Below are 26,429 nucleotides of genomic sequence, written 5' to 3'. Positions count from 1 at the left end.
GGCAAATTAGAATTCAGCCTACGATACAGAAGTGAAAAACATAAAACCAAAATATGGCCAATAAAAATTCCATATAGAAAGCCAATCAGTGCTTGCAAATGTGGTTAGACACAAGAGAGTATGACTCGTTTATTCTGAGAAGAAGTTGAATCCACAGCTGCATCAATTGTGTTGATCCATTAAAATCTAGTGAAGACCTTTTAATTCTAAGCTCTGGAGCGGCTGTCCTTCAATGGCTTTCATCAGGTCTCCCTAGATAGCTACGAGCAATAGCACTAACGTTTTCAATCTGCAAAACAAACCATAATCTTATCATTACCATTTGCCCTCCAATCTAGGGTTCTAAATCAACATCTCAAAAACACAGATCAAATTATAGAAAAAGTTATTTTCTTAGAGTTATTTAAAAATCGATGGATCTATAAAACTATTTTTCATCTAAATGTTTCAAATCATATTATATGATCCATTACCATAACTGAAAATTATTCTTCATTTAAACATTTTTTTTCAAATCAAACTCTATGTAACATCATAACTGAAAATTATTCTTCATGGATAATTCAGATCATACTACCGAAAGATCTAAATGCACCATACCTCCTGTCTCAAGCGCTGGTTCTCCTGGTTGTAGTGCTCTATGTTAGAGATCATTTGTTGCATACCATGAGGTCCTCGGCATTCTGAGCACATGGCATTGTTAAGTGTTTGTCGAAGTAAATGGTTTTCATCGAGGAGCATTTGTTGTTCCTTGCGAAGAAAGCAGTTATCACTACGACCCACCTGAGCCTGACCAAACAACAACAATGATACAGTTTGTCTAAGATCTAACATTGTGGATTTCAATGATAATGAATTCGAATTAGTGATAACCTTTGTCTGAGTTCTCTTGTTCTGGAACCAGTATTTGATTTGGTGTGGATTGAGATCTAGTTGATTGCTCAGTTGTGCTTTCTGTTTGTCATCAGGATGTGAGCACTCGTTGAAAAATCTGTACTAGGAAAAAAAAACCATATTAATTTGGCAATCTAAAACATCTTTAAAAAACTGTGTCAAGGCTAAAAAATTGTAGGAAATTAGTAAAAGGGAAAGATGAAGTATAGAACCCTTCCAAATGCTGAGTTTGTGCAGGCGTCAAACGTTGATAGCGTTTTCTTGATTCCTTTTCCATCTGATCACTCTCTTGCTCTTTGCCCTTGCTCTGCATTTTCTTCTCTTGCTGCATCATGGAAAGCGAAGTCACTACAGATGACAATTTAAATTAAAACCTATAATACGTTACATAGATTTTAAAAAAGACAGCCAACCCATATTTTTAAAATTATAATAATAATAATTATTTTTTAGCTTAAGAGTTATAATTTTAAGGTGAATAATTAAAAATAAATAAATAAATAAATAATTAATGTAAAAAAAATATAAAAATTTCAGAGAAGATCTTGTGTCATAAAGATTGGGTTTTTCTCTATGTAGAATTATTAGTTTAGGAGTTGTTATTATTATGTCAAAATTCATTCATTTGAAATATTGTCATTCATAGCACAATGTGATGGTTTAATCATGTCATTGTTGTACCCACCAATTTTTTAACTTCCAATAATTCAATTTTTTTTTAGAAGATCTCTCTATTATCAATAAAAAAATTAATAAAATAATTCTTAAATAAATAAAATAAACATTGAGACTGCAATACCATAGATAATATAATAATCTAGTTGGTAAACATTGAGGCTGCAATACCATAGATAATACAATCCAATCCATGTCACTATTCAAGCTGGTAAACATTGAGTGACAAACACAATACCATAGCTAATACAATCAAATCCAAATCACTAATCTAGCTCATAAACATTGAGGCTACAATACCCTAGATAATGCAATCAAATCCAAGTCGCTAATCTAGCTTGTAAAAATTGAGGCTACAATACCCTAGATAATACAATCAAATCTAGGTCACTACTCTTGCCATTAAACATTACTATAGCTAATACAATGAATTCTAGGTCACTATTCTAGGTGGTAAACATGGAGTGACAAACACAATACCATAGCTAAATACAATCAAATCCATATACCCTATATAATACAATCAAATCCAAATCACTAATCTAGCTGGTAAACATTGAGGCTACAATACCCTAGATAATACAATCAAATCCAGGTCACTAGTATCACTAGTAAACATTACCATAGATAATACAATGAAATCCAGGTCACTATTCTAGGTGGTAAACATTGAGTGAAAATACCGTAGCTAATACAGTCAAATCCAAGTCGCTAATCTAGGTGGTAAACATTGAGTGACACACACAATACCATAGTTAATACAATCAAATCCAAGTCACTAATCTAGTTAGTAAACATTGAGGCTACAATACCCTAGATAATACAATCAAATCCAATTGGCTAATCTAGGTGGTAAACATAGAGTGACACACACAATACCATAGCTAATACAATCAAATCCAGGTCACTAATCTAGTTAGTAAACATTGAGGCTACAATACCCTAGATAATACAATCAAATCCAGGTCAGTAATCTAGTTAGTAAACATTGAGGCTACAATACCCTAGATAATACAATCAAATCCAGGTCACTAATCTAGCTGGTAATAATCCAAATAACTAATCTAATCCAACTCAAACATTTATCTTAAATAAAATATTTGATCCATCCAATTAATGAATGATATTATATATAAAAAAAGATACAAAATATTAATATCTTTATTTAAATAATTAAATTAATACATTTATCATTTTATTATTATTATTTTTTAATTTAAATATTTAATTTTTAAAATAAACATATTAATAATTGTATAAAAATAATATGTTAACATTTTAAATATATTTGTCTTCTTTAAGTCATTAATTTTTTATTTGCATTCATTTTTATTTTTATTAAAAATTGGTTGTTTTCATTTGCATTGTTTACTTTATATTTATTGGAAAACTTTTTTTTCCTTAACTTTTGATTGTATTTAAAAAAATATTATTTATTATTATTTATTTATAATTAAATTTTTTATTTAATAATTATTTTGAAAAGTAAAAAGCTTTTTCACAAAGTAAAAATTATGATAATTATATTGGGATTGCGTCAAAATCAATCTAATAATCATTTCTAAATAATGTGAGAGTATCTAGCAAAGAAGGAAATATCCAATGATTAAGCCTATGGAAGACAATTTAATTACATATGTGATAAAACTAAACTTCCATAGAAAATGTGATCCCATTTTCATAATAGAATATTACAAGAGAATAAAGGATGTGTATTTAAATACAAAAATTAACTTAGATTCATTGGAGTTAGGAATTATTTCACAAATTTAGGAAATTAGTTTTTAATGGATAGGGTACTCTTAGGGAACAATGATAAAGTAATAGTGTCCATGCCATGTAGAAAATCATGCAAATGATCTATTTCTATATTTAAATTATAATGTATAAGTATCAAGACATAATAAAAGAGTGGCGCGATTATGGCTAGAGTAACTCAGCTCTAGAAAAATAACTTAAAAAAATACAAACCATAAGATTTTAAATATATTTATATGTACATATGTATTTGTATATATGTATGTATATGTATACGTACATATGTCTATATAATGAATATGTAAAAATAAATAAAAATAAAATAAAATAAAATAAAATATATCCAAATAGAAATAAATAAAATTATTTAAAAAACGACTATTTATAATTATATAATTTATTTTTTTATAGGCCCATACCTAGAGAGATATGCATGAACCATTCCAACTCAACACAAACGGTTTTTTTCACAGCTTATAAACAATTTTATTGCAATTAATAATAAAAAATAAATAGCTAAAGGTGAAGTGGGCTATGATAATACTGCGCACGATCCGGAGACATTTACCCATTTACCCATTTACCCTAATCTTCAATGGGTCAAAAATTCTTTATAGACATTGTATCGAATAAGTAAAGATAAAGATTACCCTAATGAAGAGAAAGAAAAGCATCAAACCATGGTTCTTACAGTAGTTAAAATTTTCTCCCCTTCTGTCGTATATAGCGGGTTCAACTGTTGTGAAGGCGGTTACTTATGGGACCCAAGTACTGAAGTCTGAGCAAACTCTCAACAATTTGAGCCATCGGAAATTTTCTGTTAGAAGAATAATGGCTTGGAGCGCAATTGACGATCAAATTACGCGCGAGTTCTCATTGTATGAATCTTGACTGTTTTGATTCCGTGTGTTCTGTTCTTTAGCTGATAATTTTCCGGCATATTGTTTGAATGAAATTGATATTCTTTGTTGAATTCTTTGTGATGAGGCAGCATACAGGAGACGGTATGGGGAGCGCCATACAGAAATCCATTCCCTTCCTGCACCAACAAGTCAGTTATATCCTTCTTTTAAACGCCTTTTGATTCACAAGTAGGAAAAATGTTTTGAGAAATTAATACAGTGAAGGACATTTTCCGTAGTTTGACAATTTTGTTCCGCCTTTGGTGCAGGATAATATCAGATCTGAAAGCGCTCAATGCCTCTCTCTTCTCAAATCGATATAAATCTTTTCGCCATGAGAACGCCTCCAAAGCTTCAATATTGGATGGTACTGCCAGAATCCTGGACTGCGATGCCCTCAAGCTGATAGAATTTCGAAGGCTTTATTGTAATAGATTGCTTAAATTGCAGAGGGTTTTAGGAGGTAAATGCATGATTTTCTTATACTTCTGTTGTCATGATTTATCTTTATTCTTGAAAATTCCGCCATAAGGAATATATGTTTTCAATTTTGTCAGAGGAAAAGCTATTGGACCTCGAAAATAAAGTGGATAGGATCCTCGTTCAGCACATACAAAGTGCCTGGTTCTGATCTTTTCCTGTACTCTCGGACTACAAATATTTTATTGTACAACATTTTTTTTCACCAAATTTGAACTGCAATGATTAGTTTTTGGAATCTTTTTGTCTACACTATTTTCGCCAAAATTATTTCCCTCAGGTTGCAGAAGTGATCTAAAATCGTTGCAAAGATACGCGTGCTGTCCTTCATAATGTCGTCTCTGTTGAAATTTGCAGGGAAAACGGTTTGGAAGGCAGTGAGCGGGTAGATTGGATGATTGAAGCTACACAAATCGATTTCACGGTTCTCGATAAGTCGGTGTGCCAGATTTTCGACTGCTTTCAGCGGGAAAATAAAATTAAACCAGAAGATTTGTCACACTTCAACCGAGATACTCTCAAGGTGATTCAGTTCGCAGAAATTCCACAATTACTGATCAAGTTTGTTAAAAGCTTTAACGATTATTTAATTTGACGAGTTTCAGTCATATGACAGATTTTGAAGTATAATTTAGGGATTAACTACTTTAGATCAAGCCGGAATTCCTCTGTGCAATTATTATTGCTTAGATTAATTTCTGTGTTAATCTAGAGAATAATAATTTCTCCACAACGCATACCGAATTTTCGCTGCATGCTCCTCACTATTTTCCTAATTCACATACTCGTAGGGAGTTGTGTAAAAACAACCGAGGCATTTCTAGGGAATTTGTGAGGAAGCTTTAAATTTGGAAGTATTTAAATTTAACTACGATGCTTAAGGAAAATTTAAAGTTATTAACAAGGTACAATTTCTGATGAGCTTATGTAAGGAGATTAACATAAAATTTTCCAGAATGCGGACAAAGTTTCACGGGTTGAGGAACCGCGATTGACGGAGCAGAGTTCGTGCTCTCCACAAACATTCTCAGACAACGAGGAAGAAAGTTCTTGCGATTCATACAACGAATCCCCCACAAAGAGCTCATTAATCCCCTCCGAAAACAATGCGGGTGAAGAAATCATCGAACTTGAAGACGACAAGCTGTGCATTCACTCACCAAACACAAAAAAGACTGTTCGCCTCGCACATCTGCCGAAAGGCGGAGCGAGAATTGCCTATAGTCCTCGATCTTGGCCCCGATTTCCCCCAAATTCGCAGCGGAAGAATCACTCGGCTCCCCATCTAGAAGTGGAAATGGTTATGAAGAGTCGTCTCAGGAGAAATCCAGAGCAGGGAGGAGCATACTTATGGCACATCATATTCGGTCTAGTAAATCACGGAGCCTGTAAACTAGAGGTAAATTCATTATCTTTCTGGTCAATTGACCCAAGCAGCGGCTCAGATGTTTGCAGCATAAACTGGCCAAAAGGCGACGTGATTCTGTTGGAAGGCCCCTCGTTTCTGTGCTACAGCACCAAAATGCCATGCACTCACCACAATTATGACTCTCCAAGAGTCACTTACAGCTGGAAGTACAGGTGTGAATCTTGTTAAACCCCAATTCTACGAGTTCAAAGAAGAACAAGATTGCATTTAAATTGATTGTCTAAATGGTTTTTTTGTTTTAAATTCTAATTTGCAGGAGATTGGAAGATAGATCTAGCAGCAGTAAACGACATGAAGGGATGCATGCAACATCAATGTGCGAGTCTCCAACAGAAAAGGTGATTGTTAAGGTTAATTCGTAGTTACAGTTCCCATCGTTTATAACTTTGTCTCAAATATTGATATGGTAGGATCATTTTGAGTTGTGGCAGGGATCAGAGAAATTTCAAGCTGGAGAAGACAAAAAGGATAGTAACCTAAAAACGCCGATTTACAAACGTTTGGGGAGCATAATGCTTGACTGGAGTGCCAATTCCCTCAAAAGAATGCGGCGATCCTCTCTTGATAGCTGAATTTGGAACATTGTATTTTTACAAGTCGGTAGCTAAACAGAAATTTATTGCATTTTGTTGTTTCCAATCGCTAGTATTCTGTTCTGTCGAAACAATAAAAAAATATTCATTCTTGCCATTGGTATAACTGGAAAGTTGTTACACATTGTGTTTTACAATTCCTATGGGCATCGTTTCATCGTCCAAGGAGCTATGTAAAATTTCTAATGGGAAATTAAGGATTTCTTTCAACGAGGGTTTATAAATTTTTCTCTTACAGTTAGAACTGGGGATTTTTAAATAAAAATATAAAAAAATATTTTCTTAAATTAATAGAAGAAACTTTATTTTTTTTATATTAAATTTTTGTTAAATTTTTTAATGTAGATAAGTATTTTTCAATAAAATTAAAATGTTTTAAATATTACATAAATATTAAAATCATAATTAAGAGAAAAGATTTAATACCAACTTACAGTTTACAAATATACATATACTTCTATTTATTAAAAACCATTTTAATTTTTTATTTATGAATTTTCATTCCATGAGAATTGTCTAAAAATATGATCCTAAAGCCCTCCCATTAAACTATTTAAAAAAATTCAAACATAAAAAAGAATTTGATGTCCAAAAAGAATGGTAGGATAATATCCTCTAGCGAAGAAAGAGGAAGAAAGAAGGCCATTTAAGTTATGAACCTTACAATTCTTGTTGGAGAGTGAACGTTTAATTTAAATTTAAGGTTTCATTTACACCTCTCTTGCTTGTGTATATGTTTGCACGGGTTACTTATTTTAAACTCATTGTTCGTATTTGTAAAAACTTATGTATCTAATATTTAAATTTTAGATACTTAGTTGTGAGAGATAAAATTATATAAGTATTTTAGTTGATTATATATAGAGATATTTTTTCTAGATATCTATTGTATTTTAAATCCTCCATCCTCATCATCCCCGTTTCAAGGTCTAGATTCTCCTTTTAGTTACTTAGGTTTGCATCTACAAGCCACTTTCCAAAGTCTTTCAAAAATTCAAAAATCTTAAGAAACATAGGATCTCATTGTCATTTTCTTAATTGCATTACCATCCTTAAAATTAAAAAATTCTAAAAACATAGTATTGTACATTGGTGTACTTGTATTGTCTTTTGTTGAATTTCATTACCATCCTTAAAAGTTCAAAAACCTCCAAAAACATAAGGTAGATTTATTGCATTCTCATAAGGTCATAGTTTTCCTCCTTAGTATCATCTTTCCCACTCAATAGGTCAACATTAAACGATTCTCTGAACCTTGCATGGTTGACACAAGATCATGTTCTAGACAAACACAACTCCCTAAATCCAAAACAGTTGAAAAGAAGTTAAAAAAAAAAGGGAAAGATGTATCGAATGTTTGATCCCACTTATAATCCTACATACAACATGAATCTAGGGTTTATCTAGTTCCTACCAAAATCCTCCTAGTGGATTATTGTTGCCACCTTTAGAGCATCAATTTTCTATTCATAATGTCGAAAAAGGTTTGGAAATAGTACTCCAAGAAGAAATTGATATTATGTACCAAAATCCACATGTCTTAGAAGTCATGAACTCACTCATGTTGTTAGGCCTCAATTGGCATTTCTTATTGCTAGCTTAGAATGGGGCCAAGATTCTTGCCGATTTTGACGTGTCTTTGATAAAAGAACCTTAAGATCAATCTGTGACACAAGGTCTAGGATTTTCCCAAGCACAATCAATGTCTCGAGAATTGCCCATAAGCATACCTCTAGTCAACACATCTCAAGGTGCTAGTAATGTCAATATATTCATACTGGACTTATGATTGGCTTGCAATATGAAAACCCACTTTTTACTACATAACCTCCCACTTTCAACATCATTCCTATATGCTAAACAAAGTTGCTTGAAAGAGTAGTGAACAAACCTTCGCAACCCAAAATATACAAACCCAAAATCAAGACACTATGTCACAAGAAAGTACTATCAATGCCTCCCAACCCATGGTTACTATAGATGTGTTTGTTGGCATATTGGTATAACTGATAGAGATGATGATGTACCAGTAAAGGATGATGTTGATATGATGATATAATTATGATATGATGCTTTATGATCAGTTATTTGAGTTGTCAGTGATGGCAACCATGTTTCTTTATGTTTGGTATATCATCTAAGTTATCTAAGTTATCTAAGTTTAGTCTAACTAGTAATAAATTGAGTTGGATAGCAAAACTGCTAAGTTGACAGTGAACCAGTAAGCAGGAACAGTGAAGGAGATGATTGCAGTATAGATCCAAGTTGAGTTAGTTGTTGCGGTTTGGAATGTATAGTTATGACATTATAATGAGTCTATGATAGGTACCACATCATATTTGGAGAACTGGAAGTCATGTTTGTAATTGATTGTTGTATATTTAGTGCAGGGTTTAAGAACTAGTGACAATATCTTCGATCGGTGATGTTTTATGGTTTGGCGGCGAATCTTATCATGTTCATTACTTAGTGGTGACGTGTAAAAAACCGCATGTGATGATAAGATTGCATTTAAGCGCGTACAAGGATCAGATTTCTTGGGAAACAACGAATTTCTTAGCAGAATGTGATAAGGGTTTGACAACTTATTAGATCGATGTGCAGTGATGTGTTATGATCATTCAACATCTGTGATTGTCTTGAATTTTATTGTAATGATATGTATAAAGATTTGTAATGATTTGTAATGATCTGATATGATCTGAAATGTAAATTTAATTTATTTTGAATGTTGCTAGGGTTTTATAACCGACCTAATTGTAAAGTGTATTTAGGTCGAGTTTGAATAGAGATTTTGTGTCAGTGATCAGAGAAGGAGAGTGTGCCAAACTAGATTGAGATGTTTGCATGTGTGAAGCAGATTGGAGCTGAAATGGATCTGTACTCGCAAGCAAAGAGTGCATTGATCAGATCATTTATCTGTTGTTTCCTAACAGTTGTAGTAGTATTAAAATCCCTTTACTAGGCAGGTCCTAACAGGCCAGATGTTGTAAATCCCTTAATCGGGTAGGTCCTAACAGGCCTGATGTTGTAAATCCCTTAACTGGGTGGCTCATTAGCTTGAGTTTAAATCCTTTAGAAAAGTTACTCCTAATAGGGTAGAGATCCTAACAGGGTTGAGGTTAAAATCCCTTCACCGGGTGACTCCTAATAGGGTCTGCTCTTAATCGGGCATTATTGTAAAGCTCCTAACTGAGCTAGGCCTTTAACAGGGCACATTCCAAAAGAGTGAAAATTTTGTGGGTACCAATTCCCACCGTGGTTTTTCCAATTTGGGTTTCCATGTGAAAAATCTATGTTTTCATATGGTGGTTGATTTGTTTATGTATGGATTTGATATCATTACATTGTTTACATATTGATGAACGCATGAATGAGTAGTTTGGTAAATTTCCTTTAAGTGATTAATTGAGTAGTTATCGGTACTGGTTATGAACTATTTTTGAGAAGTGTTTTCAGATTGGTGAAAGATTTTAGTTTATTGTTATCACTGATTCACCCCCCCCCCCCCTCGCTCAGTAATAACTGGATCCTCACAATAACAATTGGTATCAGAGCATTAGGTCCTCTTTGTGCAGGATCTTAATCGCTTGAGGAAAACATCCGAGAAGATGATGAGGAAGGAGGGTCCCAAAATCACTAAGGACAACTACAGAATATGGAGTGACAGAATGAAGATTTACATCACGGGTTCTCAGTTTTGGCAGCATGTTATTGTAGCGTCCTAAAATTGCGACACTTGCAATTTCGACTGCATTTCGGTCTTCACGATGGTGACGCAACACGCAACCTGAATGGAGACCCCAAAACTCGCTCACGACACTGAAAACTGCATTTTTCAAGCACCCTGGCCTGAACCTCCTTGCACCCTGATGTCCCGGGAGGTGGGACCAGAGCGCCCAGCGCCCTGGTCCTCCAGGACCATGGCGCCCAACGCCCTGGTCCCTGGGTCCTATTTTGGGCCCGGTTTCCTAAGTGATATCGGGTCTTTTTGATTGCAATTTGGAAATATACTTCCCTGGTTGGCCTAAGGTCGGGAAAATCAGTCTATCAGCCCTAATTGACAAGTATATAAATGAAATTTTCCTCTTTCATTCGATATGATGGAAAAGGCGTGGAAACTGTACTCAAGCATTCAAGCATTCAAGCATTCCTTCAAGCAATTGATCATTTCAAGTCTCCATTCAAGGCTAAGTGTTGCATTCAAGTCAAGGATTCAACCATTGAAGAGGAGATCACTTATTACATGCTACATACTACAACATACAACATCTAAACCTTCGCACATAAGGATACAAACATCCTTAGAACAAGGTTGCAGGTACGTGGCTGAAATTGAAGATCTGGAATCCTTGTGCAGAGACGAACAGATCCCCCTTCGTTTCGCGGATTTTTCAGAGGACCGTGGCACCGGGCGCCATCGTCCTGACAACTTTTGCCCAAATTTGCAGGACAGTGCCGTATCGACATTTTACTGCTAATTCCAGGTCTGCAGCTTCATCCTATAACCCGAACTCAGTTTATAAGCGAATCTTTATGACTTTCTATGCATCCTTAGCTTAATTTCCTTAATCAACATTCTTTACAAAAGAGGGTAGCCTTGCTTTCCTAACCCTTGAAATTCATTTAGCATCCAATCTTACATCGTGTGGGATTGAATCTTATGAGTTTCAACCCCTCTTTTGAATGTAAAGTCTTCCCCCTAAGTGAAAACCCATCGAATCCTAGCGAACCTCCCTTCTCTCTCCTCGGAGTTAGAAGAGGGGAGACCAACTAGGGTTCGACCACGATTTTCCGCTTTACATTTTGGTGAACCCGATGTGAACATCCTTTCTGTTTTTTCATGCTTAGATCTGAAAAAATTGATTACATTTCCATGTTGGATCTTTTGCAAAGTTTTAGAGGTGATTGCATTAAAACCCTAAAATTTCTTTTTAATAATTAAACTTGCGAAATGTCTAAATGTTAATGCTTGTTTCAGATCTGTCCTTCTATTACAAATTATCAATTCATATTTGTGCTTTAATTCTGAAGATTAAGTGGTTAAAAGTCAAAACCCTAATTTTTGAAACCCTCTTGATTCAACCTTTGTCCGACAATTTGACCGACCAAAACATCTCCAAATCAGCTGTAACTTTGGATTCCGCAATAAAATCACAATATCTTTCATCCCTGAAAATTTGGAAAAAAGTAGCGAGGACCGTGTTGCACTCCGAGCGCCATCGTCCCCGACATTTTTTCCAAAATTTCGGGAGTGAGATCTTGCTGTATTTTCCTGCTAAAATCCAGAATTTTGGCTGATTTTGTCAATTATAACACTTTCAAAATTACAGTCAAAGTTGGTCTTGTGATTGCTTGGTCTAAGGCTCCTAATCATTCAAAAATTATCGAAACTGAAATTTTGTGTCAAAATTGTGTTCTTACTGTCTTAGATCTGAAAATTGTATTTGCATTCATTCGAAATTTCAGTGCTTTATTCAAATATTTGCATTTTGTGACTTTTGAAATTAAGTGCCTAATTACAACAACTTTGATTTCCGCTTTCAAAATTGAATTTTGCGTGAAATTGAATCAATTTTTAAATTTCAAAATTTGCATTGCTCTTGACATTCCCTCTAAAATCATAAAATTCAAAATTTGAGTCTCCCTCTCTTTTTCAAAATTCAAATTTTGCATTTTTTGACAATCTTGATAGGGTTCAATTTTGAATTTGCAACTTTAATTTGGCCTATCTACAGATCGTAAAATCCCTCAATTTTTTCAGATTAGCTCTAAAATCATCATACCTTTCATCCCTGCAAATTTCAAAAAAAGTTGCAAGGACCGTGTTGCACTCCGAGCGCCACGGTCCCGAACATTTTTTCTGAAATTTCGGGAGACTGTTGTGATTGCATTTAACAGCTTAAATCTGGAAGATTGGCTGGTTTTACTGAAAATTGCCACCTCTAAAATCAAAATCTTCTCTCTCTCTCTAGTGCATGAGTTTTACAACAATAAGCCCTACTTACACTATTCCCGTTAGACGAAGCCGTAGAATTAAGTCTTTCCGAGGTTTAACTACTGAGGAGATGGAACCTAATTTGAGTAGTCTTTTTAACGAGGACATGGGTAATTCCTCTAATCCTCCTAATGATGAAGAAGCTCTCCATGAAGTTTCTGTTGAACAACTTTCCAAATTGGATAACCAATTTGACGATTTTCACCAATGGATGTCTCATGAGTATCCCGATAGTCAAGCTCTTCCTTTAATTGAGGGTCTAAAACGCATGCTTCAAAGTGATAAGAATGGAATTGATGTTTTGCGTGGTATTTCACACATTGTGAATTCGAATGTGATGCCTATGAAGAGTTGTGCTGAATCTTTAGGTTATACACAGCCTCCTACACAAGTCAATCATTCTATTCCTTTGACAACTCCTATTGCTAGTTTACCTACCTTTACATCAAACATCATGGCTACCTCTATACAAGACATTCCTCCTGTGATTACCAGTCATGGGGGCAATCCTCCTTCTTCAATTAACCCTATTCCTTCATTCAATCTGACTTCTTCATTCATTCCTTCAATAAGTGTTCCTATTACATCTTCACAAATGAACATGATGCAAGGGGGCAATTCATTTAATCATTCCATTCCTCCTTGTAGTGTTCCTCCTATCCAATCATCCCCTATGGTTGACTATCATAGGGTCCCACCACCTTACTCTTTACCATCTTTCAATAACATCACACCTCCATCTCAATCTAACACATCCAATATGAATTCTTCGACTGAAGCGACCATTAATAATCTTGCACAAACTGTCTCTTCTTTACAGCAACAAATTGCCTCTATGAATCAATCTAAGTTTAGTGTGCCCACATTTGATGTTGCGAGCCCACTTTCTCTTGACATTGTTCAAGCTATTCCTCCTAAGCATGTTGAAATCCCGCATTTGGAACTTTATAATGGTAAAGGAGATCCTCTAACACATGTTAAGACTTTTCAAACAATTTGTACTGATTTTGCTTACGACCCAAGGTTGCTTGCAAAACTATTCACCAGAACATTAAGAGACAAAGCCCTACAATGGTATTGCTCGTTGCCTTCTTATTCTATTACTTCTTTCGAACAACTTGCAAATGCTTTCATTCAACAATTTCAAAACAATATAAGTCCTAAAGTTAGTTTGATTGATTTGATGCATTGTAAACAAGGTGTTAAAGAAAAAGTGACTGATTTCATTGGTAGATATAAGCATTTGTATGCTCAAATTTCTTTTCCAGTGCCTGATAACGATATTCAAAGAATCTTTATTTCTAATTTGCAAAAAGATATTCGAGACAAACTCCTGTTTTCTGAGTTTACTTCTTTCCAACAGTTGTGTGCCACTCTTCACAATTATCAACTGACTGTGAGTCAAATGGAACAATCACATCCTATGGCTCCGAGTGATAAGGGTGATAGCAGTCAACAACCATTTGGGAAGTTTAAACCAAACAGAGATTCCATCAAATTCAATGAAAACATCATCAACAACAATGTGAATGCAGCATCAGGTGTGCCTCCTATTTCTAAATATTTCAGGAAAGAAAGAATGTATACTCCTTTGAATGAATCATTGCATGATATTATGAATAAGTTATTGGAACAAAATGTGCTTACCCTTCCTCCTATAAGACAAATTGATCCTGCAAAGATTACTTCACCTTATTTTGATCACAAAGCTTTTTGTCACTTTCATCATCAGCCTGGGCATGATACTGAAAAATGTTTTTCTTTAAAGGGTAAAATTCAAGATTTGATTGATAATAATACTATTTCTGTTTTTGGAGTGAATGATAAAGGCAACACATCTGTAGCTCCTCCTAACCAAAATCTTCAGATTTTTACTGATCCATTACCTTCTCATACTTCTCATACCTCTAATGCGATTGAGGCTAATGATTCCTCTTTCTCATCTGATGGTCTTGTGTCTATGACTCCGAATGTGATTAACTTTGTAGAGCAGCAAGAAAACCCTAAAGAATCTTCCATCACATTTGATTCTAGCAAAACCATTAGGGCACCTGATGGTCCTTTATACATAGTTGCAAAAGTCAAGAATATGCCTTGCCGTGGAGTGCTTATTGATCCTTCGTGCATGGTTAATGTTATTACTGAAGAATTTCTTTTTACTTTGCAATTGAATCAAGTGATCTATGACAAAACAGATGTGATTGTGAAATTATTTGATGCATTTTCTTCTCCTGCAATTGGTTCTATTACATTGCCTATTGAGGTCCATAACAAATCCCTTGATGTGAACTTTGCTATTATTCCTTCTTCCGAACAATTTCGTGTGAAGCTTGGCTATCCTTGGCTATCTTCCATGAAAGCTATTGCTTCTCCTATTCATAAGTGTTTGAAATTTCCCCATAATGGTGAATTTGTTACTGTCAATCATAGTCTCTTTAAACCAGCTGAAAGAACCTCTAGTGTTCCTATTGATTACTTTTGGCCTAAACAATTCCAATCTCTTCCTCCGCGAAGTGATCATCTTTTCAAATCTTATCAAAAGTGGAAAACAGATATGATCCTATCTCTAAGTGAACCTAGAGCACCTAAACTTGACATTCCTATCATTCTTGAGAAGGAAATTCTTCCTTTGAAAGACAAAACTAATGTCCTTCCTCAAGAAGATTCCCAACCCATCCCTATGAATGTGACTATGTCTATACCTAATAAACGTCCTAAGAGTAGACCTATACCTCCTCATCATGATGGACTTGGTCTTCTCCCTAAACCAAAAATTCCTCCTTTATATGGAGCAGTTCCTCCTCCTTCCTTTTATAGAGAGAAGAGACCTTCTTCTTCTCCTATTATCCAGCCTAAGAGACCACAACCTAAACACCCAAGTGCTAAGGATGAGAACATTCCTCCTCCTCAGTCTTCTCCACTTCCTACTAAGACTAGACGTAATCGTTCTGCACGGGAACATCGACGAAAGCGTCGTCTTAGGGCTCAAGCAGCTGCTTCTCAAACTTTGCAATCTCCAAAAACACCTTCAACAAGCATTATTCCATTTTCTCCTCAGCCGGATATTGAGCCTAAATCTCCTAAACATAAGATGCATGATGGTCTTGATCCTGTGCGAGTTAAAGATCCTATTTTTATAAATCTTGATGATGATATAGATGAAAATGTTACTCCTCTTGCTTCTGATAGTGAATATGAACTTGTTGATGTTGATAACCATTTATCTAATGAATTTTCTAAAGCACTTATCCTAGCTCCTAGACAAGAACAATGTGGCTGGGAACATGAACATAGCCCTTGTTTGGATCTTGTGATAGCTCCATCTGCTGTGTTGGATGTTCCTCCTCTAGTGTGCTCCCTGCCTTCCCGAAACATTGATCAGCAAGATCGGGGGGTAGATGACATGCTAGACTAGTTACATTAGCATAGCAGACTCTCTCCCCCTCTCTTTTGTTACTTCTTCTATATGTTATTTTCATTCTTCTATTTGTCGTCCTTAGTGTTGTCTACTTGAGGACGATGCAAAGCATTGAGATCTCTCGATCTCTCTCATGTTGACTCAAAAGACACATGTATTCCCTTCTTCTAGGTGACCTTCCTTGATTGGGGAATGAAGAACAATTATGCATACATCCATATGATATATATACATGAATTATCATACAGCATACTGACCCCGAGGAAAGCGAAGTCACCTCGTGCTTTGTGTTTTGTGTCTATTATCCTTGGGTTTATCTCACACTTGGGGGCTAAATCCTTGCGATAACGTGCTCCTTTCCTTTCTCATTTCTTATGTGTATCACTACGTTAAAACAATCACCCCCGTTGAGGCGTGTGCGATCGCTTTAACGTAGGGGGGCATACACCCTGTCTATCCTTTCAAAGATACTTGAAAATTTCTTGGCAAACTTAGCTTTGTCTTGAAGATTTTTGGTATTTCTTTTGCATGACTCATAGTGAGGGAACCTTACTACTGACAGTCATGGTTCTTCCTCGTGATCTTCCCTTTTACTTTGTCAATCGAAGTTGTAAGATCCTTAGTCCACTGGGGGCTTGGTGTATCTTGCCTCCTTGACGTGGTGAAAGTCTTTCAACGTTGTTTCCTTGTACTTTACCGGAAGTATGAGCATACATACTCCCGCTAAAGTGGGGGCTAAATGTAGCGTCCTAAAATTGCGACACTTGCAATTTCGACTGCATTTCGGTCTTCACGATGGCGACGCAACACGCAACCTGAATGGAGACCCCAAAACTCACTCACGACACTGAAAACTGCATTTTTCAAGCACCCTGGCCTGAACCTCCTTGCACCCTGATGTCCCGGGAGGTGGGACCAGAGCGCCCAGCGCCCTGGTCCCTCAGGACTAGAGCGCCCAGTGCCCTGGTCCTCCAGGACCATGGCGCCCAGCGCCCTGGTCCCTGGGTCCTATTTTGGGCCCAGTTTCCTAAGTGATATCGGGTCTTTTTGATTGCGATTTGGAAATATACTTCCCTGGTCGGCCTAAGGTCGGGAAAATTAGTCTATCAGCCCTAATTGACAAGTATATAAATGACATTTTCCTCTTTCATTCGATATGATGGAAAAGGCGTGGAAACTATACTCAAGCATTCAAGCATTCAAGCATTCCTTCAAGCAATTGATCATTTCAAGTCTCCATTCAAGGCTAAGTGTTGCATTCAAGTCAAGGATTCAACCATTGAAGAGGAGATCACTTATTACATGCTACATACTACAACATACAACATCTAAACCTTCGCACATAAGGATACAAACATCCTTAGAACAAGGTTGCAGGTACGCGGCTGAAATTGAAGATCTGGAATCCTTGTGCAGAGACGAACAGATCCCCCTTCGTTTCGCGGATTTTTCGGAGGACCGTGGCGCCGGGCGCCATCGTCCCGACAACTTTTGCCCAAATTTGCAGGACAGCGCCGTATCGACATTTTACTGCTAATTCCAGGTCCGCAGCTTCATCCTATAACCCGAACTCAGTTTATAAGCGAATCTTTATGACTTTCTATGCATCCTTAGCTTAATTTCCTTAATCAACATTCTTTACAAAAGAGGGTAGCCTTGCTTTCCTAACCCTTGAAATTCATTTAGCATCCAATCTTACATCGTGTGGGATTGAATCTTATGAGTTTCAACCCCTCTTTTGAATGTAAAGTCTTCCCCCTAAGTGAAAACCCATCGAATCCTAGCGAACCTCCCTTCTCTCTCCTCGGAGTTAGAAGAGGGGAGACCAACTAGGGTTCGACCGCGATTTTCTGCTTTACAGTTATTACTAAGTATGTACCTCCTATTAGTCCTTTGACAGTAGATTAGCTTAAGGAGCAGCAAGAAAACATTCATGCATTGGAAGCCATTGTAAGTACACTTTCTGATACTCAATATATTGATGTCCATGGTTTAGAAATTTCTTTTGAAGTTTGGGAGAAGTTAGAATTAATCTATGGTGGTGATAAGCATGTTCAAAAGGCTAAAGAAGAGAGTCTTAGAGGAAAGTTTGATGATATGAGAATGATGGAAAAATAAAATATCACTCAGTATGGACAAAGGATAAAAGATGTTGTCAGTGGAATCAAAAGTGTTGGTGGTACTATAGAAGAAGACACTGTGGTGAGTAAAATGCTTAGAACCCTATTGATTCCCTATGTCATTAGAGTGTCTGCTATTCAAGAGTTGAGGTCAGTCAATAATGATAAGGTTATTGTTGATTCTTTGATTGGTAAGTTCACTGCTTTTGAGTTGAATAGTTTTGCTAACAGTGTCTTCTTTCAAAGCATCTATATCTAGTGTACTGGTGAGAAAAGGGAAAGATGTTTTTCATAGTAATGAATGTAGGTCAAGTCATCATGGTGGTAGAAAAGCTGATATGGATGATGAAGATAATCTGATGGAGTTTGAAGCTCTATTAGTAAAAAGACTTACTAGAGGCACTGGTAAGTACAAAGGCAAGCTTCCTCTTAATTGTTTCTCTTGTAACAAGATAGGACATATTGTTGCACATTGTCCTAACAATGATCAAAAGGAAAAGTTCAGGAAGAATAAGGGAAAAGGAAAGAAACAATGTTATGTTGTAGTGGATGAAGGTGCTATTGATGAGGAATCTGAGGATGAAGACAATGAGGAGATTATTTTTGTTGTTGTTAAGGAAGATCTGTCTGATAAGAAGGCTTTAGTATCTCACATTGATAACAATGATGAATGGATTATTGAAAATGGTTGCTCACAACACATGACTAGTGATAAGAATAAGTTTATTTCTCTTGAAGAATTTGATGGTGGTGTAGTAAGATTTGGGAACAATTCACCTTGTATGGTAAAAGGAAAAGGTTCTATCTCTTTGAATGGTAAAAGTAACACTGATGATGTATATTGGGTTGAAGATTTGAAACAGAACTTGTTGAGTGTTGGTCAGTTGAATGACAAAGGTTATCATCTTGAGTTTAAGAATGGAGTGTGCAGGATCTTAGGATGCAAAGGAGAATTAATTGTTACTAGTAAACAAACTAAAGGTAACATACTCCATCTGAATGCTAGTGTAAATAGTTGTTTGGTTTCCAAGGTTGAAGATAGTTGGTTATGGCATAGAAGGTTTTGTCATGTAAACTTTGATAATGTGGTTAAGGTCAGCAAATCTAGTATGGTGAGAGGTATACCACAACTTGTTAAACCAGACAATGTGATGTGTAAAGAATGTCAGTTGGGTAAGATGACTACATCTTCTTTTAAGAGTAAATGTTTTTCTTCTGAGCATATTCTAAATTTGGTGCACACTAGCTTATGTGGTCCAATGAGGACTAGAAGTTTTTATGATGACAAGTATTTCAAGTTATTTACTAAGGATTTTTCTAGAATGATGTGGGTTACGTTTTTGTAGGAAAAGTCAGAAGCTTTCAGCAATTTCAAGGCATTCAAGGCCTTTGTAGAAAAGGAAACCGGTAAGAATCTTAAGTGCTTGAGATCTGATCGAGGTGGAGAGTTTACATCAGTGTTACTACTTATCAAATTGCCATTAGTTTTTATATTCAAAGTCATACTATATACAGTCTAGTCGGTTAACACTATCGAATCATGCACTCAGTATACACAGAGAAGTCGGTATGCACAGTTTAGTCGGTTACAGAGGAAATCAGTCACAGAATGCAGTACACAATGAGTTGTCTACCGAGTATCTTTTTATGACTACTGAGTAGCAAAGATGACACACCGAGTTAATATACACCAAGTGAAACGTGTTACCAGATACATTGAACCTGGACATGCATATGAAAATGTGTTACAAGATCGAGGCACATCTAACCATTATTACATTGGAAATTACACCAGAAGATTGTGTATGATTTTGAGATCAATCTAACCAATGAAATATTTTGTATAGTTATTCATTCGAGGAATCATGTTTGTAAGATCGAAGCAATGAATTGGATCACCATCTTAAGAGATCTATTTATACAACATGAGTTAAAAGGTGTATGTATGAAAAAGAAGACTATTACAGAGACATAGAGGTCACTGAGAAGGTTTTCAGAGAACAATCGAAGAACAGAGTAAACAGAAGGGTTTACCGAGTTACTATATGGGTTACCGAGGTATGCTATAAGCAAGGTAATCTATCCCGAGCACATAGAATCTGCTATAACATTTCAGATATAAAGTTGCAGATATTTGTAATGATTTTATTGTAATATTGTGAAGATGAAAGAGAAACCTTTAACAGAGTAAAAGACTCTAATCAAGTCTATAAATTGTAAAGCCTCTAACCAGGGGCAACATTCAGAATAAATGTTGTAAAATCCTTTAGCAAGGTAGATCTAATAGATCTTGTTACTCCTAATAGGGTAAGCTATCAGAAATAGCTAAAATGTAGCTCTAACCGAGCACCCTTTATTATTGTAGTAGTGAAGTTGTGGGTGCCATCCCCACCGCAGTTTCTCTCTCTAACCAAGAGTTTCTGTGTAACCAAAATATATATGTTATGGAGTGAATCATGTATGATTGTTATCTATTTGTTTTAACTTTATTTTATGTTACTACACTATTCTGTTTATGCATAATAGTAAAGTTATTATTCAAGAAATTTTTTGGAGTATTGATTCACCCCTCCCCTCTCAGTACATTAGCTTTCAATATTGGGCCTAACAATTGGTATGAGAGATTGAATCTTGGAAAAGGGTTTAACTACCTAAAGAGAAAGATCTTATCAATGGAAGGCTACAAACAATCTCGGAGGATTGTATATCTGTAAGAAGAGATGGATCATGTTAATCAAGTGATTGCAGACATGCAAAGTCAAATGCAAAAATCTCTGAAAGTAAGAAGAAGATTATCTAATGATTTGCAAGATTCTCAAGAGTTAGTGGAACAAATTGAGACATCATCTAAGAATAGTATATCTGAAGAAACTGAAGAAATGATTGGAGTATTGAAAGAAAAGAACAAAGCACTGGCTGATCAACTAAAAGCAATGAAAAGAGAACATGAACATTTCAGCACACAAATGACTGAAAATCTAGATGCATTAAGGATAGCTAAGGATAAAGCAAGAGATCTAGAAAGAGAGAAACAACAACTTGATGTCTTAGTATCTGATAAAAATGATGAAATCATAAGGTTGACTGGGATTCAACAAAATATGACAGATCAACTAGGTTATGCACATCATGAAGCAATTTTGAAGAATGATGAAAATCAAGCATTGAAACTTGAACTATCAAGGTTGACCGATGAACTTGAAACAAAGAAGAAATCCAAAGAAACACTGAAGAAGAGTTATGAAGCATCAAAGATGTTGGATGAGCAACTGAATACAAGAAGATCCAACAAAGATGCAGGACTCGGTTACAAAGGAAAAGACTCTACTGAGAAAGGAATTCATACTATTAAGAGAGGAGAATCATCAAAGCAAGCTGGAAAAAGGAATAACATCAGAAGAAAGAAGCCTATTTGCTACTACTATGGAAATCAAGGTCACACTGCCAACATATGTCAAATCAGAAAAGGTAAGCAACCGAATATCACTAAGTCCAATGGTTATTGTTACAATTGCAATAAATATGGTCACACATTTAACCAATGTAGGACAAAGTTTGTTAACAACTATCAGAAGGCAAAATTCAAAGGGTTTTGTAGAAACTGTATTAGATATGGACATAGTACTAAGAAGTGCTAGCTTAAGCAAAAGAACTACATGTGGTCTGCACACCAAGCAAACACTAGAGGTTACTGAACTCACACAGATCCTTACTGACAATATGCAACAGTGCCATGGGATTACAATACAAGGATATGGTGTGAATGTTGTGGAAGATATGGACATATTAGTGCTAACAGTTTTATAAGGTTTGGAAAGAACAACCAAAAATCATGGAGAAATCTTGGTATGGCATGCTTTCATTGTCACAAAGTTGGACATTTAGTTGGAGATTGCAGAGATCAACCTAGAGGAGACACTGAAGAGATAAAAGGCAAATTACAAATGATTTAGAAAAAGAAGGAAATTGTGTCAAATGAAGAAAGCACCTTACCTACCGAGTTAGGTGGACCTATTCCAAATTAATCAGCAAAGGTATGAAGGGACCTATTATGTACTAAATTCAAAATCTGCATAGTTAAGATGCATTAGTAAGTTTGAACTTCTATCAAAAGTACTTTACAGGAAACCTGTTAAGTCGGTGAATACATGAAGCCTATCAAGTTGGTAAATGAAGGAAATTTGGTTACTCGGTTAAAACAAAAAGGAAGAGTAAATCGGTTAAAGGTGAACCGAGTGCATTTAATGTTTATGACCTAACCCGCATGGAGCCTGATAAGGTATTTTGTGTACTTAAAAGTATTTTCACGGTCATTTACACTTACCAAGTTTTTGAAAGAGTAGAGCAGAGCGATTTCAAGGCAATCAAACCTCATTCAGAGCAAATCCAAGGTATTTACATCAAATCTCATCGCATTGTTAAGCTGGTTTACCGATCTTATCAAATTGTTATTATCTGCTGAGTGTGAAGTGTCTATCGTTTGTAAACCGTAAAACCCTAAGGATAGTTTGCTAAGTTTTTACCTGAAATCTTTAATGGTGCCCAAGATCCAAGATCCCATAGTTGTCAAGAATGTAGGGAAGCCCTCACTGAAATACACTTTGACTCCTAAAGTCACCTCTGAACCGGATGACAAAACCACCTTTTCACTCGTCCCGGATCGAGTCTTGTTAGTTGAAGATGTGAGATTCTTCACCAAATGCCGTGTTGAAGAACTAGGTCATGTTGAGATAAGAGACACCTGTGATGAACTATGTGTCGATGGTGTATTAAACAGCAAGTATGAACACATCAAAATCAAAGGATTGACTGAAGCCCTAACCTATCCTCGTGTGTTCAAGCTCCAATGGGTCAAGTTTGTTTTGAGCAGAGTTCATGACGATTTCATGTGGCTAGAAGAGAAACAATTTAAAATCACCAAGGAAATCATTCATGTGATCACCAGTTATCCTATCTATGATCATGTATGAGCTCAAAAGATGATATCACAGAAGAAATTGATCAGTTTAATTGGAGTAGAATTTGATTACAGACGACTGAAATTGAACAATGTCACTGATGCAAAACTTAAGTTTACCATTAGAGTAATTGGTTACTGTTTCTTCCAATCAACAAGGGAAAACAGTGTACCCTGTGCAACAGTTGACATAGCCTTTAAAATTTTGAAAAAGGGAATGAAAATTGACTTATGTGAAGTGTTACTGAAGAACTTGTTTGAGAACCTGAACACAATAAGGAAGCCAAAGAAGAACAACTCGGAAAATACTCTAAAGTTTGGTACACTTCTTGTATGCATGTTTTTCTACTTTGAAAAATTCTTTCCATCAGTCGGTAAAGTAGTTTGGGAGCTACACCGACCAATCATCCATCAGATTAATGACTTTATCAAGAAATTAGGAGATAATTTCAATGATATAATGGATGATTATTTCAACAAATTTCAAGAGAAGATACACAATAGGTACCGAATTCCACCCCAGCTAGTGGAGAAATATAAAGATGATATATGCTTTGAGGTAGATACTGATTACTATTATGTGAATGTTGTGGAGCCGAGGACTCAATCTTTGCCACCTATGGGTTACGAGATTGACTTTGATATCACACAACAGCAAATTGATGCATATCTTTCATTACCAAGGCATGCTACCGAACTGAGATATGGAACCTATGAAGAAGTGAAGGGAAAAGTTAAAATGAGCATTGTAGTACCCAAAGCTATAAGGAAAGCAACAAAGATGATAAAGGTTTTAATGGAGAAATTCGGAGAAGATTCTTCCTCTACACCTGTCAAAGGCACTCTTGCTGTCACCGGAGAGGAATCAGAAGCTCAAGAGGCATCTATAACACTGAGCACCGAATTACCTAAGGGTAAAGTGTTAAAAAGAAAGAAACGGGATATTTTCAAAGGCCCTACCGACTCCTCCAACAAAGAGACCTAATACAATAACATCAGCTACATCACCGAGTAAGAAACAAAAGAGTGTTACAGCTCCCAAGGTAACCAAGACCTACAAGAAATCTACTCAGAGACTCATTTTGGCAAAAGAGTCTAGTGATACAGAATCTGAAGATGCAAACAAATTCCAGATTGTCAAGAGCAAGAAGGTAAATATACATAGTGTTGAAAACTTCTGTGCCAATCTAAAAGAATATGGTGGATTTGGTTCTTTTAGATATGTCAAGTATGAAACAAGAAATAATGATGAGAAGAGACAATTTGAAGAAGCTATCATTTGCACACTTCTAAAGTTTTGGCTAGCTCCATTGGAACTAGTAAAGTCACTTCCAAATGAACTTTACTTGCATATTGATAATAGGTGGAAGTATGCAATGGATTCAGAGAAACAAATCAGAGAAAGAAGTCTAGTCCATCTATTTCCTGATATGTCTGTAGCAAAGATAAAGGAACATTTGACAACCTACAATTCAAAATTTCTTGTCAACCAGAGAGCCTTAAAACTGATGAATGGGCTATATATTGATGTAGAAAATGAGACAAAAGCAATGGCAGGAAATCTTCAAAATAAAAGATGTCGGTGAACAATCTACAGTTGAAATTGTTGATGTCACTGAGCACGAGCATGATGTCATCAAGCATGGTCCTGATGTTACTGAACAAGACCCGACTGACACTATTCAAATTGATGAAGATGTCATGGATATAGAGGAATCAGAGCAGGAAATGATAGAAGGCACTACATATGCAAAACTTGTATCTCGTGAATCCATTTTAGAACAAGTTTAGCCTTATCCATCGATCACTCAACCTGTATCTACCAAAGCTCCTCAAGATACAGCACAAGGAATCGAAGGTCACAAGTCTACAACAGGAGAAGATACTACTCTAGACCAAACCTCTCAAGCACCTTCGAGCACTGAAAATGTAGCAGCTGAGACACCCAGTACCGAGACACCACAAGACACCACAATAGCTACAGGAATCGACCAAAGTGTTGTCTCTACCGAGCAACCTACCAAGGGTCAGCAAACCTCTCAAGCTATTGTCTTGGTCCAACCAACCAAAGGTAAAGAGAAGAAAGTGAAAAAGCATAGTTTAAAAGTTGATTTATCTAAACCAATAGTGTTGCCCAATGTGGATATATCAAAATTAAAGGGGAAAGCACTCATTTGGTGAACTATGCAAAGAAAAGGCCAAACAAGAAAAATAGATGGCCATACAAAAGAAGAATAAAGTACTTCAAAAGGTGAAGACACTGCTATCAGATATGCTACCTATAGCTACAGTGTCAACCGATGCAGCCATCCATATTCAACTGGATGAACTCCTTAATCAAATAGAAACATCTGGAGTTGATGCATCTGAGTATTTGAGCAAGCTCAAAGACAAGGAGCTTACTGAAAAAATGATAGAAGAGGTACAGAAAGATCTAGCTATTGGAAAAGTCAAACTTGTCAAATTCATTGCTGAGTTGTCCCCTCAACTCAAGCATATTCTTTATTTATTTAAGAAACTTTGTACATTTTCTATATTCATTAAAGATATCAAGAATAAAACTGATGTAATTGAGAAAGAGATCACTGATCTCTCCAATAAGTTGACCCCAGAGCCCAATTCAGTTCAGAATTTTTATACCAAGCTTCAACAGCTCATGGCTCAACAATTGGAACTAAGAAATGAAGAACATAAGATCAGGATGGATATAATGACACTCCAGAAATTATTCCTTCCTCATCTTTCATCAGTTCAAGAACAGATTAACCAAGCCACACGCCTATCTACTACACAAGAGGGAAGCACTCTTGATGGCTTAATATCACTATTGGCTGATATTCAAGCACAAAATTCTTTAATGGAAAGTGTCAAAGATGCACTCTCTGTCGCACTCACCGACGCCTGGACAAAGTATAAATCCATTTTTGATCAGTTACCACCCCCGGATGGAAATTAAGTTTTTGATGTTTGTCAAAAAGGGGGAGTAATACAATATATTGAGTGATACTATATATTTGGGGAGTGATACAATTTTGGTGATACAGTTTTGATATAGTATTCAGAGTATTGTATACAGGGGGAGTATACCGAGCAGAGTATGCAGAGTATCCAAGGATAGTAAGCAGAGCACACAAGCACAGAACCAAGCATGCAAAATCAGAGTTATGCACAGTATAATGATAAGGGGACTATATCTGATTATACT

General features: G+C 35.9%; 1 protein-coding gene across 1 annotated transcript; it reads left to right on the top strand.

The window, feature by feature from the left end:
- The first annotated feature begins 3,919 nt into the window (after positions 1 to 3,919).
- On the top strand, positions 3,920 to 6,954 carry LOC131027722 (uncharacterized). Its single transcript, XM_057957808.2, has 8 exons — positions 3,920 to 4,205; positions 4,319 to 4,378; positions 4,499 to 4,692; positions 4,787 to 4,853; positions 5,067 to 5,232; positions 5,665 to 6,290; positions 6,395 to 6,476; positions 6,570 to 6,954. The coding sequence occupies exons 1-8, from the start codon at positions 4,159 to 4,161 to the stop codon at positions 6,708 to 6,710; spliced, it is 1,383 nt and encodes a 460-aa protein (XP_057813791.2). The 5' UTR covers positions 3,920 to 4,158; the 3' UTR covers positions 6,711 to 6,954.
- Positions 6,955 to 26,429: the final 19,475 nt, after the last annotated feature.

This window comes from Cryptomeria japonica, chromosome 10 (genome assembly GCF_030272615.1).
Source record: "Cryptomeria japonica chromosome 10, Sugi_1.0, whole genome shotgun sequence".
NCBI lineage: Eukaryota > Viridiplantae > Streptophyta > Pinopsida > Cupressales > Cupressaceae > Cryptomeria > Cryptomeria japonica.
The sequence above is the reverse complement of the archived record's forward strand: the minus strand, read 5'-3'. Positions and strand labels throughout refer to the sequence as shown.

Bases quoted from the DNA above. Each gene is read 5' to 3' on its own strand.
- LOC131027722 (XM_057957808.2), top strand. From the start codon at position 4,159: ATGGCTTGGAGCGCAATTGACGATCAAATTACGCGCGAGTTCTCATT. The intron at 4,206-4,318 runs GTATGAATCTTG...GTGATGAGGCAG, and splicing joins ATTACGCGCGAGTTCTCATT to CATACAGGAGACGGTATGGG. The intron at 6,291-6,394 runs GTGTGAATCTTG...TCTAATTTGCAG, and splicing joins ACTTACAGCTGGAAGTACAG to GAGATTGGAAGATAGATCTA.